This window comes from Vipera berus (genome assembly GCF_964194415.1).
Source record: "Vipera berus genome assembly, chromosome: 1".
NCBI classification, from domain to species: domain Eukaryota; kingdom Metazoa; phylum Chordata; class Lepidosauria; order Squamata; family Viperidae; genus Vipera; species Vipera berus.
The window spans coordinates 263,559,378-263,576,129 of NC_138202.1; the positions used below are offsets into that span (position 1 = coordinate 263,559,378).

Consider the following 16,752-nt stretch of genomic DNA (forward strand, 5'->3'; position numbering starts at 1 on the left):
CATGTGATTGTGACTGCATGCTTGGCAACCAGCATGCAGTTATTATGGTCCCAGTATTGGGCTGGGATACGATTGTCACAGGGTATTTGAAACATGGAAAACTAATGGTGGGAGAGCCACACATCACAGTAACCATGCTAAGGAACAAAGCTGAACATACCATCTTCATCTGTTTGAATAATGGTCTCCTCACTCTCTTTCCGTCCTTCAGGGTTTGTCAAAATCATTTTGAGGCTCACATTTGTGTAAGGAGGCAGGTGATTCACAACATGCTGTGGTGCTTTGGGATCCATGTCCAAGCAGTCAGCCTTGCTTTCATTATGGCCACGGAGGTAATGGTAGCAGATGGTCACATTGAAGGTATGGCAGCGAGTGATGTTGTAACCTAGGGATTCCCAATCCACGGCAATACGACGTGCCTGGATTTCAGCAATTTTTAAAGTCTTGGGTGTTCTCATAGGCTCTAAAAATACAGAATATAACATTGTCACATTAACAACATGCAAAATATCGGGCCACAGAATTCATGCATAAAATGGAATGTCAAATATTTGTTTGCTTGTTTGTAGGAGTTATTCCATTTATCTTTACCTATCTCATTCAATCACTCTAGGAGGCTCACAAGAATCCATAGAAACATAATTAAAAACCTACTCTTCCCTCCAGGCACCAGATGAAACATCCTTACAGTTCAACCTCCCTACTCTAGCCCAATGCTTAGGAAAAGATCTAGGTCTTTGCAGCTCTCCAGAAAGTTTAAAGTGCAGGGATCCCTCAGATTTCTAGTGGGAGGCTGCTTCAAAGGACTGGGATGGCCACCAACAAGATGCACCTCCAAGGTCCCATTTAAGGAAGGGGACCTGGAGGGCACACATGTTATCTAACCTAGTAACATGGGCAGATACCCTTAGGAAGTGTCAAATAACCTGGCTCTGTGCAACGTAGGGCTTTAAAGATGGTAAAGCACCTTGAAAAAAGGTAAAAAGCAACTGGAAGCCAGTGCAGCTCATACAGCAGTGGTATTCCTCAGATGATCCATAGGACACCCAAAACTGCTTATGCTGCTGCACTCTAAACTAGTTGCAGTTTCTGCATGATCTTCAGGGACAGCTGCATGCAGAGTCCATTGCTGTAATTCAAACAGCAAGTGACTAAAGTTTGAAGGCTTCCCAGTCCAGGAATGGGTGCAATTGGTGCGCCATCTATTCTAGTCCTAAGTCCTGGAAGAAAGCCAATGGAGAGTGACAGTATTGCTGCTAAGCCATGTGGTCAGTAATGTGATAGACACATGATTTAGTTCCACACATGTGGCCACTATTCACCAAAGTGCTTGAGTCTTCTGCAACCCCTGAGATCTTCACCACCAGGATGAGGTGGTGAGAACAATAAACAGAATGAATACAGGATATATCAAATCTACTGTATTAGACGGTAGTGCCCTTTTTTCCCCCAACACAAAATAAATAATTTCCATGGAACATTTTATTTTGCAGTTCTTGTATTCATATACTGAAATCTGAACTACATGCCCTCTACTGGTACGTGGGGGTCTACAAGATGGCCACTGTGCAAACTTAAATTTTCCTTGTCTCAAAAGTTTCACTCCTTTCCTGTCCCTTCTGTATGAGTTCTTAAAATGAAATGTTTAATTAGCAGACATTTTTGACTAATTAGGAATATTTGGGAAGACTGACAGAAGACTGACCAAGAGCCACCAAAGACTGTCAACAGCTGTTGGAATGCTTCTTTATTTTGTGATTTCCTCGGGCACACATAAAGTTTGAGCAAATTGGATAATACATCATCCTGGTGAAGAGACAACGTGCTCCTAATTGTGATTTATCATGCCACCAAGCTATGCTGTTTACTAATTACACTAATTGCTCTACTAAGCTAGCAGTAACCAAAATGATACAGATATTAATTAAAATTTATGACTTAGGTACCTTTGCTATTCATCCACAGCAAAAAGCTGAAAAACTAAAGTAGAAAATCACTTTGAAATAGCTAATATAAGACCCCTTCCTTGATTCCCCAAATAAACTAACAAGGTATCTAAACTGGCAAAATATGCACCAACACCCAAACTTGATTGATTGCATGTACATAGATCTCAATTTTGTTAGAAAACATCAGAGTTACTTGTTTTACTGCCTGGGCAGCCATCAATCTTTCATCATCTCCCCAGTGTGTTTATCCCCCATGCAAGACTAACTTTATAGTCTGACTTAATTAAAATGACTGCAAAATGAGAGTCATGACCATGAGTATACATACTGGAGCCACATTTAAAAGTCTATACTCTGCTACATTTATTTACATTAGTAAAATTATGATTTCTTGGCACTAATCTCAGACTCAGGATGAGAGATTCAAACATGATTTGAATATTCATTGTATACGTGTCCTTACAAATACACAAACACACACACATATATTCATTCACAAATTTTCACAGGCTTTTAAACTAATTAAACAAATTAAAAATCTTAAACTAACCAAACAACAAGTCAAGCAGGGGCTCTGTTAAATCTATTCAAGCATACAAGTTAATACAAGACCCTATTTCTTGATTCAACAGAGAGATTGCTGGATGAATGCATTTTTTACAATCCAAAAGTTATATTTAGATTTTTTTTTCCTGCTCTCAATTATCAGCTTTCATTGTGGGTATTTTTTCAATCAGTACTAGCTTTTACTTTTCCGGTTAAAAGATAGTATAATAAATGAGAATGGTGATAAACACCTCAGTAATAGCAATCTTGTTTTCATTAACTCCTCTAAACTCAGAGATTCAAATTCAACAAACAGACTTGAGCAAGAATTGAAAGGATCTCAGCTCAGACAGACATAACATGTTCTTCTCATCTTTCCTGTTCAGCAGACTTTTGAGTTGAATTAAAGATGATTTGTGCTATCACTGATTTATTTTATGAAGTGATCCATCCATTATCTATCTATCTATCTATCTATCTATCTATCTATCTATCTATCTATCTATCTATCTATCTATCTATCTATCTATCTATCTATCTATCTATCTATCTACCTATCATCTATCATCAACAAAATGGCTCTCATTAGATGCCTTAATGAAGAGCTCAAGTGGTGCAGTAGTTAGAATGAGGTATTGCAGGTTAATTCTGCCAATTGCCAGCAGTTTGATGTTGACCGGCTCAAGATTGACTGAGCCTTCCATCCTTGCGAGATCAGTAAAATGAGGACCCAGATTATTGGGGACAATATGCTGACTGTAAACTGCTTAGAGAGGGGCTGCAAAGCACTATGAAGTGGTATATGAGTCTAAGTGCTATTGTTTATGTTTAGTTCTGATAGACGAGGACTCAGAGTGGTTTTTGCAATGAACGAGTTTATTGAATACACATAAGTCAACTCGCAACTGTTAAATGTGGCAACCTTTTATAGTGGAACTGTTTGAACTGTAACCAATCAGCGGCATTTATTTTCCCGCTTCTTGCTATTTGCAGCCAATGAATGCACCAGAATCTCCCGCTCAAACCTAGCTATGGTGCAGTCTGCAACTTCCCTTGTTTGCAACTATTTACATACACAACAGTTTAAGTATTCTAGAAATGGAATAGAGTTTAAAATCCCTTGAAGTTTTAACTGGAAAATCTGGGATAGGATACTCATTGTAAAATTAGCAACATGCGAGGGGCACATGAAAGGTATTTACTTATATTTTGGATAGGACATAGTTTTTGGGGTAACTACTTCCTGGTGTAAAAAAAAATCTCCAGTTACTAACTGGTAGGACAAAAGAAATTGTGTAATTTTTTACTGTATTTTTAAAACTGTAATTCTCAAAGAAAATCTGAGCCTAAAAGAACTCAAAGAGCCCTTCCTATCCTAGGGTTAAGCATTTCTCATCTCTTGCCTATTTATTCTCCCCTTCTCTAAATTACACCCCCAGCTGGGTCAAAGTTTGTGCAGTCTCCATAGTTTAGCAAAGCCATAGTTGAAATAATGTAAAACGAAACTTTTCCTGCAATTTGTGACCTAAGTCAATCTTAAACATACTCAACCTGCTTATTTGCATGGATGATTACGAGAACTTAGCAATACAAAACACATTTAGCAGAAAGGTACCTGCCCCAGGTATGTTTGGGAAGTGTTTTTCACAGTTAAGCAAGTGTGCAAATAGTAAGTGAGAAATTAATTATCTGGGAATCATTTGTTCTTGCTAGCAGGATAACTTTCACCAAAACATATACCTGACTCTACTGTGCATATCCTTCCTTATGCCTTCTATAATTTTAACTTTTAAAGTGTTTTTCATCATTAATATTAATATTAATACTAATTAATATTAAATACTAATACTAACTGGTATTAGTATTTATATCCTAGTATCCTTGTATACTAGGATATCTCATTTTTTGTCCTTATAGCACCCTATTTTCTATACCTGCCTTGTTAAAAAAAACACCTCTTTTTTCAGCAAGTGCTACTTAATGAATTAGGAACTGAGGCAGGATTAGACATTGATCATGCTAATCAAGTAGTAATCAATCATACTTTAGCCCAACAAAAACACATTCTAATTCCTTTAGGTAGAAAATAGTTCTTATTTAAGAGCCTGTCGTTGTTTATTGCCCTTTACCCCACTGTAGAATATTTGGCCAAGTAAGCGATTATAGGAGGAGTTAAGAAAATTTCAGCCTGTGTGGTATTATTGTGTAATGACCATGAAGAAATTGTCAGATTGTCAGCACCCACACATTTGGAGTAACTAAAGCTAAATAAGAAGTTTCTTCCTGATTAAATCTCAGAAGAGATATTCCACAGTTCAAAAAAAAATGTAACTCTGGCTAGAATAGAAAAACAATAAATTCACAGTTGGGGTGCTGCTGCCCCCTGGGTGAAATGCAGTGTGCAGCTGAAGGAGAAGTGTGGGGCTGTTGTCAGTATTGCACAGCTTCCCAGAGAGGAGGCAGCATATTTCAGAGGGCTTATGATGACTCGACACCACTAACTGGATGTAGCCAGCAGGGGGAGGCCTTCTTGCCACCTCTGAGTCCTGGCTGCCAGCTTGCTGCTACCAGCTCTTTGCCGGACATTCCAACACCATAAATTTGTTGTGGGAACAACTCATTGCGGGCGCTGGATTGAGAGCAGGGAAGGCAAACGGATGAGCAGGCTGTCAGAGGGGTGCGTCAATGAGCAGGGCTGTGCCAGATGGGAAGCGAGTGGGAGCGGGTTGTCAAAATGGAAAGCCCCTGCTACTTTGCAAGTTGTTTTTTTTTTAAGCCACATTGCTTAATGTTTGGGGATGTCTTACTCTGAAAATAAGGGCAGCTTTGGAAGCCATGGGGTGGGATGTCAGCTTTTTTTAAAATGAAAAAGCCTTGTTTTGAGTTGCATTCAAATCCTTGCCCATCAAGCAGATTGTAAAGTTTCCTGCCGCATGAGCAGAAATGCTATGGAAGCACTCTGCACGCAAAATCACCTACCCAGCTTTGGGGAAAAGCACTCTGCACACGAACAGAAACAGCATGAAATCATCCGCCTGGCTTTGGGCGGAAAGCACTTAGCACATGACCAGAAACACTATGATTTCCTGGTGTTTCTGGTCATTGTGCAGAATGCTTTCATGGTGTTTCTGGTCATGTGCAGAGTGTGTTTGGATGGAGAGTCACAGCAATGTTCCCCTCAAAGCCGACACCGATGCTGTGAAAAGAGTAATGCTAAGAAGAGAGTTTTTTTTTTTTAAAGCTTGGTCTCCAAACTTTCCTATCCACACAGCCCCATTTCCATAGTGCTTCAGACCTGCAGCTAAATGTAACTGCAAACTTTGCAATCTGCTTGATGGGCAAGGATCTGAATGCAACACAAATGGAGGGTGCGTTCGCCAAGCTCCCCATCCAGTGCCCACAGTGAGTTGTCCCCCCCCAGCAAATTTACAGTGTTGAGATGTCCTACCAAGAGGAGTTGGCAGCGAGGACTCAGTGGTGGTGAGAAGGCTGCCCTCTGCTGGCTGCATCAAGCTAACAGAGTCAAGTCCTCCCATTCCATTCCAGTGAGGAGCCCAAGACAAGAGATTTCCTAAAACTAACTTGGGATGGTGAGGGAAAGAAAAGGTCCAGGATAGCCACACCCTATCTGCTAGGCTAAAACTATAACCTTCTGAGTTTTCCCAAGGTATATTCATTGGATTAGAAGGTTAAAGCTTTAGCCTAGCAAGATTCTGTCTATTAGCTGTAAACAAACAAATACCTGAATTCGAATGGAGCTTACTGTGCTTTTTCTGAGGCTTGGGCCTGACACCGTGTGGAGGACGGAAAATCTCTAGTTCTGGTAGGGGTATGGGAAGGTGGAGGCACCAAAATTACACTGGTCACCCAATACCACTGACTGAAGGTTTCAGTCAGTGAAAGGAGAATGACCAGAACATCATGTTTCCCCATTCCAATCCCCTAAATTGGAACACACCCAAACACGTATCACTGAAAATATGCTATCGTCAATTATTAAAGCAGCCCAGGGAGGAGAATGAAAATATGGTTTTGCTTTCTTTTAATTTCTTAAATTCCACAAGAAAATGTGGAAAAAGTGCCTATAACCATCCAGCAGGTCAGATGTGAACATAAGTAACAAGAACATGGTTTTTGTCCCCCCTCACACTCTTCCATCACCTCCCCAGTTTATTTGGAGAACTGGGATTTCTGCTTAATTCAGTAATTTCTTTTTCCTTTAATCATTTTGTTTTTATACAAAAAGAAGCTGGGCATGAAAGCTGGCTGGTTGATTTTGGGTCAGTCACAATATCTCAGCCCAACCCATCCCCCACAGGGTTCTTGTTGTTGTGAGGAAAGTAGGAATATTGTGTATATTTGAGGGCTTCAGTCATTTACAAGGGAGAGGCCCTTCACTCGGTCATTCTTGTAATAGTCCAGATTGATCATCTCCTATCTGGACTATTGCAATATACTCTACATGGGGCTACCCTTGAAAAATATCCAGAAGCTTCAACTGGTGCAGAATGCAGCCAAGGATGGTTCATTCAATACTTCTGCCATGTGAGCTGCATTGAGGGCTGCAAATCCTTCCTTTTTCCTTAACCTTACTGTAGTCTCCTGCCTTCGGACCTCTCCTATTGCAGAGGTCCCCAACCCTGGCCACTTATGACTTGTGGACTTCAACTCCCACACTGGCTGAGGAATTCTGGGAGTTGAAGTCCACAAGTCATAAAATGGCCAAGGCTGGGGACCCCTGTCCTATAGAGCTCCCTAGATCATAGTTTAACTTTTCTGCATTAATATTTATACCACAAAGTTTTTAAAATGTGTTTGTTAGCTTTTAGACCATTAACAGGATACGACTCCCTGTGTTGGACTGCAATTTCTTATTTGTGCTATGAATCACAGCAAAAAGCTGCTGTATCAGTACCTGTACCAGTACCAGAACTGGGTGGTACAGAAATTAAATAAATAGATACATGGATAAATGACTGACTGATTGAATGAATGAATGAATGAATGAATAAATAAATAATAAGGTATGCAAATGAATATAGACCATGACTTGAACATCAAATGATTATTTGATTGCCTTGTATGTCATTGGTCCAACTATTATTGGAATAAATCATGCCGAATGTTTATTAATTGTAGTTTTATTGTAAGACTTCCTCAAAAGCCAACCAATTTAATGAACAATGGTGTTACGTGTTCCAACAGAAATGATGCTGTTTTTTTAAAAAACATATTGTTCCAGATGATCTAGGAGTGGAAGAAATTACTTCTGTCATCGCTTGTGGGCCAAATTACACATTGCTCCAAGCCAGGGGTCTTCAAACCTGGCCCTTTTATGACTCGTGGACTTCAACTCCCAGAATTCCTCAGCCCCTTGCTATAAACAGATTTCCCTCCATCCAATCTATTAGGTCCTTCCAAGGAAAAATGGCAATTGTTCTGCATGACATGGAGAAGAATGGCTAAACAGCAATCCAGAATCTGGACAGGAGGACCTTTAGAAAGATCTCAAGTGTGGAGGGAAAAGGGGATCCGAAATCCATCTCTTGTCCCAAACATACAGAGTTATGTCGATGGAGGCTACTTCATTATTGTAAATATTTCAAACAGAAAAACAAAAAGCAAACAAAAACAATACAGTGAATGAATACATGTTTTAAAACTATAACACTTGAAAAATTCTCGGTTGTTTCCAACTTCTGGTCATTGTATGACTTAAGGAAAAAAATCCTTGAAATGCAAAACAAACCAGCAAAAACATAGTAGTCAAAGATATAAAGCACCCTCTACTTCTATAAAATGGGAGAGAAAGGACAGACAGTTTTGTATTGATCAATTCATCATTAGCAAAGACTGACTATTTCCTGATAATTAAAGGCAGCCCTATTTCTTTCTAGCATTGGCAGATCCCTGCCAGCTGTCCCACTGCTGCTGAAAATGATGCTTTGATGGGCGATTTTGTTTTCTACTCAGAAGAACATCCATAACAGGGTCCTGAGAGATCAGATCCAATTGCTTTAAACTGGGGCACTGCAAAGCCTCTAGCTACAAAGCCTCAACGGACAGTAATCTAATAGCTGTTTCTTGAGAAGAGGTGGCTATTTTGTTTAGTAAATCTGAAAATCTTAATTGCATCTCATTAAGAATAATTTCATATGAAAGAGGAGGAGAATGAACCCATCCCAGATATTACTCTTTAGGGCTTCTGCACCCTATAGAGTTAGATCAGTGGCTGAGACTTCTTACAATTTAATTCCAGCTAAGAGGCAAGCTAAAATTTCCAAAGTTATCAGGGCATTGTTTTTATTATTCGCATCTTCTCAGAGCTTACTTCTTCACATTCTCCAGAATCAAAAATTCTAATTAAATACAAGGAAACATACTTTGCTAACATATCATCTTCTGTGCAGAGATGCTTAACTCATTGCTATGTTTTTCAAACTTCCTATACACCGAGACATTAATGTTTTGAAAGACCCTAGAGCAGAGCTTTTCAACCAGTGGTACGGGTACCACCTGTGGTACATTGGCACCTGGCAGGTGGTACGTGACCATCCTAGAAGTGGCACCGGGGGAGGGGAATGAGCTGAACCGGTAGTAGCATTGCACAAGCCTGAGCGAGAGATAGCTGGTGCTGCAAGGCTGTCAGGGCTCAGAGGAAGCACCAGGATCAGCAGCAGGCTCCAGCTGGAGCTCGGCGCTGATCCTGGCGCTTCTGCTGAGCCCAGAAGAACTACTGATCAGCTGGAATGTTGCAGCATCTCCAGGGTCTTGTGATTTATATTCAGTTGCTTGGCAACTGATTCATATTTATGATGGTCACAGTGTCCCGGGGTCATGTGAAGTGATCAAAACTTTCTGCAACCACCCAGCAGAATTGGGGAGGGAATAAAAATCAAACACCCAGCCCACCCCACCCCACACCCGCTGCCAATCCTCAACAGAAATGCTCACAACAATGAAAACCTTGGACAGGAGGAAGAGCGCCGCCGGGCAGGCAGGCAGGTGTCTTGCTCGACTGTGGCTTGGGGGGCACTTTTTTCAGGGCCATTGTAACTTCAAACAGTCACTAAGCAAACTGTTGTAAGTCGAGGACTACCTGTACTTCATCACTTTTTTCCTTTTTTTTTTTTTGGTCATCAAGTTTTTGACACCTTGCTGGTGGTACTCGGATGTTGCCATATCCTAACAGTGGTACAATGGGTGAAAAGGTTGAAAAGCCCTGCCCTAGAGCACTACCTAATTATTCAGTAGTTTACTGCATCTCTTCTGCGTGCCAAAATTCTTCCTCCCTAAGGGCACATCCGGTTGATTATAAGTTTAGCAACAACCTTAGATGCACCAAAGTCCAAAATTAAAGATAAGTTTATTTTAAAATGTCAACAGATTTTTGGGCTACCCAATATTATGATTCAGTGCAGCATACGAAGGTGCCTGCTGATCCTAAGACAGTCACACCGTTTTTGAGTGGGGCAACCAAATAAACAAAGGGCTCAAAAGAAGATCTAAGCTTGTTTTCAGTAAGTCTGATGTAGTGAAGGTACACAGTCTATATACAAACAGAAGCTAAGTATACTGGCCTTGAAAAGTTGCACTCGTATTGAAAGCACAGAGGTGCTTCCAGGTTGAAAGGACCACTCAGTGACATCACCATTTCCTTGTGTCCACTCAGCTGGGGGCTCCTTTAATCTCCCTGGCAGGAGCAGGAGCAAAGGATGGGAGCTAACCCTGCCTCACAGCAGCACTCTCGAACATGGGCTTGCTAACCTACAATCCAGTGTGCCACTGTGGTCCTTTGCCTTGCACGGTTAAAAAAGGGTTGCTTTGTTCTTACATTACTGCATGTCATATCTATCTCTTTCCCGGGATTCACTCTGAACTAAACTCAGAATTTTAAGCTAGGCAGAGCCTTTAGTGAACCAGCATTCAACAGATATGCTGTTTTTAAAATGGAGTATTTTCTAAAAAAACTTATAATATCTAAAAACCAGTAAATTTATGATGATGGTGGACTGCCATGTCCTTTGTCACAGACACTGAGTTGCAAGTTGGCTCTAGTCCATGCAAGTGTAGTCATCATACATTTGTACTATTTTAGATGCCACAAGATTTCTCTCTCTGCGTATGTATGTATTTTTTTTTCCTAATGTGGTTTCTGCCTGGAAGACACAATTAAATAAGTTATTTTCTCCCACTGGCAAAATGGCCCCTCTCCAAAAGTTATATTTTCGTGGGCCAGAAGAGGAAGAAGACAGAATTGCATAATATTACCCAAACTCCTCTTATACAACTCTTGACAGTCTCCAATAATAAATATGTCTATAAATGATTTTTAAAAATAACAACATAATGCCAGCTTGCTTTGAACCATAAGCAAGCAACCGATGCTATAATTATGGAAAAGAATAACTGCTTATGAAATCTATATTTTGATTTTGACAAATTAATAGCATTAAAACAATTCTAAATCTAGAATGTAATTTCCCTATGCCTGTGAGTAGGGTAAGAGATACCACTGAAGTATAGTACATTCTAAGTATCACAGGTGAAAAAAATAGTCAGAAAATTGTGATTTTCTATTTAATAATGTATTGCCATGCAGAAGAAAACTGAACTGGAGACTTTTGTTATACTTTCCTGACTACTTAAGTTATTTCTCATGAAATATCTGAAGAAATCAAACTTCTGATGGCCCATAGGACACAGTTTGCCTGCATATAAATTTCTACATAGGGAGAGCTGTGCTGTGTGCCCATTTTTGCTTTCCTTTTAATTTAGCCATCATGTGCATTCCTTTTAACAGCTTCCAACAGATAATTGATTTAATATCTTCATAACAGAACCCAAATTAATTTTACTTATGAAGTTGAGAGAAGAGAAAAATCCATTTCCCCCAGATGACAGAAATACATATAATAGATGTGTGCATGATGGTTATGCTTTCTGACAAATCTTTATTGGCTGAGAAAACAGAATTATTATTTCGTATCAATGATTCTTAATCTGTTGCATGGTGTTGTGATTCAGGGTCAGCCTGTGGGTTCGGCAGTTGGGTCGCACGACTCAGAGGAGGAGGAGGGGGGTGTTGAAGAGCTTGCTGAGAATAATATTGAGGCTCCACAGAGCCCTCAGCCAGGCCCCTCCCACCTGGTCACGACGCATACCCAGCTGTGTGAGCCTGACAGCGTGGATGAAGATGACCCACAGCTGGCCCTGTTCAAGGACGCCCGATGCAGGAAGCAGTCAATCAGGAGTAAACAGAGGAAGGCAATGGGGCACCTCGGAAAGAGGCAGAGAGAAGCCACGCCCTGAACTGTATAAAAGGGGAATGCGTGGGAGGGCTGGTTTGCTGAAGGCAACCGCTTGAATAGCTCCTGTTTCATGGTTTGTGTCTTGTTCTGTTTGCTTTTGTATCCATAAATTTGGCAGGCTTAGTTCCAGCCTCTTGCCTTCTTGTAAAAGGGGTTGTCCCTGCCTTTTCTGCAGGGCCGGTAGCAGGCTGGTACAGAACACATGGCATCCCACTAATCCGACTATCAAAGAATGTGAATCCCACCATGACAGAAATAAAAAGCATGCTTTTTCTGAAAAGGATAGTTGCATCTTTATGTGCAATCCTCTATTATATACATCTTTCCATTTATTAATTCAAACTCAAAGTTTTAATGTTGCGTAAAGACTATTTCCAAGTTCCCCTGTATTATGTTTTATGTGCACTACTGAATGAGAGCTAGTTTTCCATGATCATATCTTTTTATTAAAAAAATCCAAAGGTTATTAATAGACAAGTGGATAAAAGATTTTTAAAAGAATAAACAGAAGAAAGACACAAAACTTGTTGATCCGCAAGCCAACTTAAAGCATCTGAATGATTTAATAAAAAGCTCAAGATAGCAGCTAAAAGGAAATTCTATTTCTTTAGCACTTGATAAACAATAGATGACATGACAGGTCGGTATCTGGGTCTCCTTGTAAAGATTACCCACTTTTGTTCAGAGACTGTTTTCAAAACAAAAGGTCCATCTTAAATAGGAAAAGCAAAGAGCAACACGCATTTCCTTGGAACCAATTTTAATGATAAAATGCATTACCCCCTGTCAATCAAAGAAAAATAGAATGTGTTACCATGCCTGTGTGACAAAAAGGCTATTTCTCAAAATTGTACATAAGAACAGGACGTTCAAGCATGACAAGTGCTTTGCTATTAGTTTTTCAACAGACATGCCAGAGGTTGATCACAATGCACAATTTCACTTCCATTTATTCGAAATAAAAGGAAGTGGCTTTTCTGCTTGGAAGATAACATATATTTGGCTGTGTGAAATTGAAAACAATAAGAGAAATTTAATAGAAATGGCAAAGGAGGCTGACAAAAAGAACAGCATAAATGTTTGGGGTCTTCAGCCATTTTCCTCCCTTTTTATTTTTTTATTTATTCTTTATTTTTATGCTCCTAAATTTTGAGACACAGTCAGGAGTCATTTAAAGATTGCATAACCAAGCATTCTTTAAAGCAGACATGTCAAACTCGCGACGTCCCGTGATGTCACGCGACGTATCGGAGCTTTTCCCCCTTTGCCGGCAATGGGGTGGGTGCGGTTTCCTCATGATGCGTCCGGCCTGTGGGCCGGCAGTTTGACACCTCTGCTTTAAAGCATATTGTTACCTGCTTCTTTAACAGCTACTTAACACAGAAGAGAGAGAACTGCAAGGAATATGCACTCTTTTAAAAAGGCAATATAATATTGTGGCTAAGGAAGGGACTGCATGTCAGGAAGTCTCTGGTTCAAACTCCAATTTACAAAGCTGGCTACTCTGTTCCCCAAAACTGTTTTAATAATATTATTTTACTTCACAAATGGCATTGATTCTCAGTACAACTATAATGCAGTATGGCCGACTAGTTTATTGTCTGCCAACTAAGCCAATTGAGACTTCCTTCACCACATCAGATCATGACTTGATCCAGACTGACATGGATAGCTATCTGGGATATCTATGGGGTACAGGGATCCATTTGAAAGATCTGCCCTATAGGCTTAATGGATCCAGATGGTGATGATTGATGTGCTGTCTGATTCCTGGCAATTCTGGGCAGTTTACACACTGTAAAAAGCATTAACACAAGAAAACAAAAAGCAAAATAAAAATAACAAATTCAGATGAGAACAAAGATATAACAAATTACAAATTCAGATGGGAACAAAGAAAAAGAAGAAAAGGGGCAACCGTTCTTTGCCAAAGGCCTGGCGAAAACCCCAGGTCTTTAGCGCCCTTTGTAACCCCACTGGGTGGGCATTCAAAACTCAGGGGGCATCTCATTCTGGAGAGAAAGCAGTCTGCTAAAGAGAAAGCATGCTTCTAAATTCCCAAGAGATGACATTGTTGAACTGAAGGAACCCAGAGCATGTCTAGCCTGTGAGATCAGATGGGCCTTCTATGGGAGATAGGTGGTCCCTCAAGTAATGAGGTCTTAGGTCACGTACAGTTTCCAGAAGATTCTTGAGAAATTTCCCAGCATTCTAGTAGACACCTCTGATGAGGGCCAGGTAAACTAACCACAGGATGAAATAGTCTCTTCCTGCTAGCTGATCCTACTTGGTCCTTTGATTTAAGAGGATCCCTAGGAAATGAAGTGACAGAAATAATTCCTAGAGCAGGCATGTCAAACTCGCGATGTCACGTGATGTCGCACGATGTATTGCAACTTTTTCCCCATTGCCGGCAATGGGGTGGGTGCGGTTTCATCGTGATGCATCTGGCCTGCGGGCTGGCAGTTTGACATGCCTAGCCTAGAGCATTGGTAGAGAAAGATGTAAAGGGATGCTGATCACGTATATACTGCATTCTGACCTATAATGTGGACATGTCAAACTCACAACGTCACGTAACGTCATGAGACGTATCACAGCCTTTTCGCCATTGCCGGCAATGGGGTGGGCATGGCTTCCGTATGATGGAACCGGCCTGCAGGCCGGCAGTTTGACACCCCTGCGTTAAGTGAGGAAGCAAAACATTTTTACTTTTCTTTTTGTATTGAAAGGTTGTTCTCTGGCAGCCTTTTTAGGGTAGCTAGTGAAAAACAAGATCTCCACCTGGCCACCGTGACCAATTACTGTAGCATTTTGCAAATAAAATTGCTCTGGTTCACCAGAATCTTGATTTCTCATGATCAAAATCTTTGGTAGTGACTGGGACATCATCCTGTTATATTACCTGGGTCTCTTTCTGGTTTCTGAACTCTGAGAACCTGCTCTCTAGCTCATTGTTTAATACTTAAGGATTTGACCCCTACCTACCTTGGCTCCTTTGTGGGGCTAAGAGAAATGTGACTTTCTGGATTCAGATTAACAAAGCCTCTTTGTCTGTTGGTGGGTTACCAGCAGATCTTAAACAGGCAGTGGTGCAATTCCTCCCCAGACTATTGCCTAGACTCCAAACTTCCATTTGGAGGAAAAGGGAATTGACAAGGGGATGGCAACTATCAGCGCTCAACTCTTTTCAGTCAGGGTTGCTTTCTTTGATTATATCTATCGGGAACTGGATGCGGCGAGTGTATCTGATCCTTTAGCTCTCTCAGCGGACTTTGATATCGCTGACCATGGTGTTTTACTGGATTGCCTTATGTAATTGGAGATCATAGATAGGTTTGCAATTGTTCTGCTTCTTCAGTGCCTGGGTTCAATCAGTAGAAGTGTCTAAGGAGAGGTCAGCAAAATGGCTCCTGCTTTGTAGGATTCCATAGGGACCTCTCTTCTCTCCCTTACTCTTTTATATTTGCATGCTTGGTGAGGTGATCTGACAGTTTGGAGTATGGCAACATCACCATGTGGATGATATCTAACCTCACCTTACCACTTTGTGCTAAAGGGAGATGCTGTTGACACTGGGTCTGGAAGGAACAGAAAAGGCTGAAACTGAGCCAACAGCAATGGCTGAGCCAAAAGGCTGAAACTGAGCCAACAGAGGTACTATTTGTCCATCAAAGCTCTTCCCCAACAGCAATGTTACTTCTGGCTGAGCAGACAGCACCCTTGAAGGAACAGGTTTGCAACTTGGATGGAAATTTCTAGATTCAGCATTTCAGCCAGTACAGCAAGGCCATGGCTGGAAGGGCCTTTGCCCAACTTTGACTGGTGTGGCAGTTGTGGCCTTCCCGGGGGCAAGTAGACTTTGCTACAGAGGCTTATGGGCTTACTGTCCCAGTTAGACTGCTGCAATTCATTTTCCTGAGGCTGCCTTTAAAGACTACTTGTTTAAAGGTAATCCTTGACTTACAAACACAACTGAGCCCCAAATGTCTGTTGCTAAGTGGAGCATGTGTTGAGTTCTGCCCCATTTTACAACCTTTCTTGTTACAACCTTTCTTGTTAAGTGAATCACTTGTTAAGTTAGTAACGTGCTTGTTAAGTGACTCTGGCTTCCACATTGCTTGTCAGTAGGTCACCAAAGGTGATTGCGTGACCCTGGGACAATGCAATCGTCATAAATATGAGTCAGTTGCCAAGCATGAATTTTGATCATGTGACCATGGGAATGCTGCAGTAATTGTAATTGTGTCATCATAACTTTGAACGGTCAGTAAATGAACTGTTGTAAGCCGAGGACTATGAACTGTTGTAAGCCGAGGACTACCTGTACGGCAATTAGTCCAGAATGCATCAGCTCATATATTAATCGGTAATTGTGAGTATGTTATATCTGTGTTGTCGATTCTCAACCAGCTATCAATTAGCTTTTGGTAGAATTTTTTTTTTAAAATCCCATTTATATCCCGCCCTTCTCCGAAGACTCAGGGCGGCTTACAATCTAAGCACAAATCAATGTGCTTTAGCAATATCTCTGACCAATAAAGTTCTTTATGGCTTGGCACCTTGGGACTATCAGGATGACTTGCTCCAAACAGGATTGACCCAATGCATTAGTCACCTCAAGAGTAAATTTCCCACAGTGTTCCACTTTGGGGAGCTAACGAGAGATAAAGCCAGGAGACACTGCTTCTCAGTAGTAGCTGTGTATACCAGGCTGTCTCTCTCCCTGACTTTGTTCAGAAAGATGCTGAAAACATAAGTGTTGAGCCATCTCTGTTTTTATTTTTGAAATGGTTATTTTATTTTTATTTGGTTTGGATGATTTACTCTTTCTCTTTATATCACTTTAACCACCAAGAGCTGTTTGATTGCAGAGAGACACAAATACAATAAAAAATAGATATCATTCCAATAATTTGAGTTCATACTTGGTGTGCCTAGCAGCT

General features: G+C 40.7%; 1 protein-coding gene across 2 annotated transcripts in view; it reads right to left on the minus strand.

Moving 5' to 3' along the window:
• PTPRK (protein tyrosine phosphatase receptor type K) overlaps window positions 1–16,752 on the minus strand; it is a 406,781-nt gene that overhangs the window by 103,379 nt on the left and 286,650 nt on the right. For both annotated transcript variants that reach the window (XM_081312601.1, XM_081312600.1), the window contains exon 8: window positions 161–463. In XM_081312601.1, the coding sequence (XP_081168727.1) occupies window positions 161–463 (303 nt within the window). The remainder of the gene's footprint in view (window positions 1–160; window positions 464–16,752) is intronic.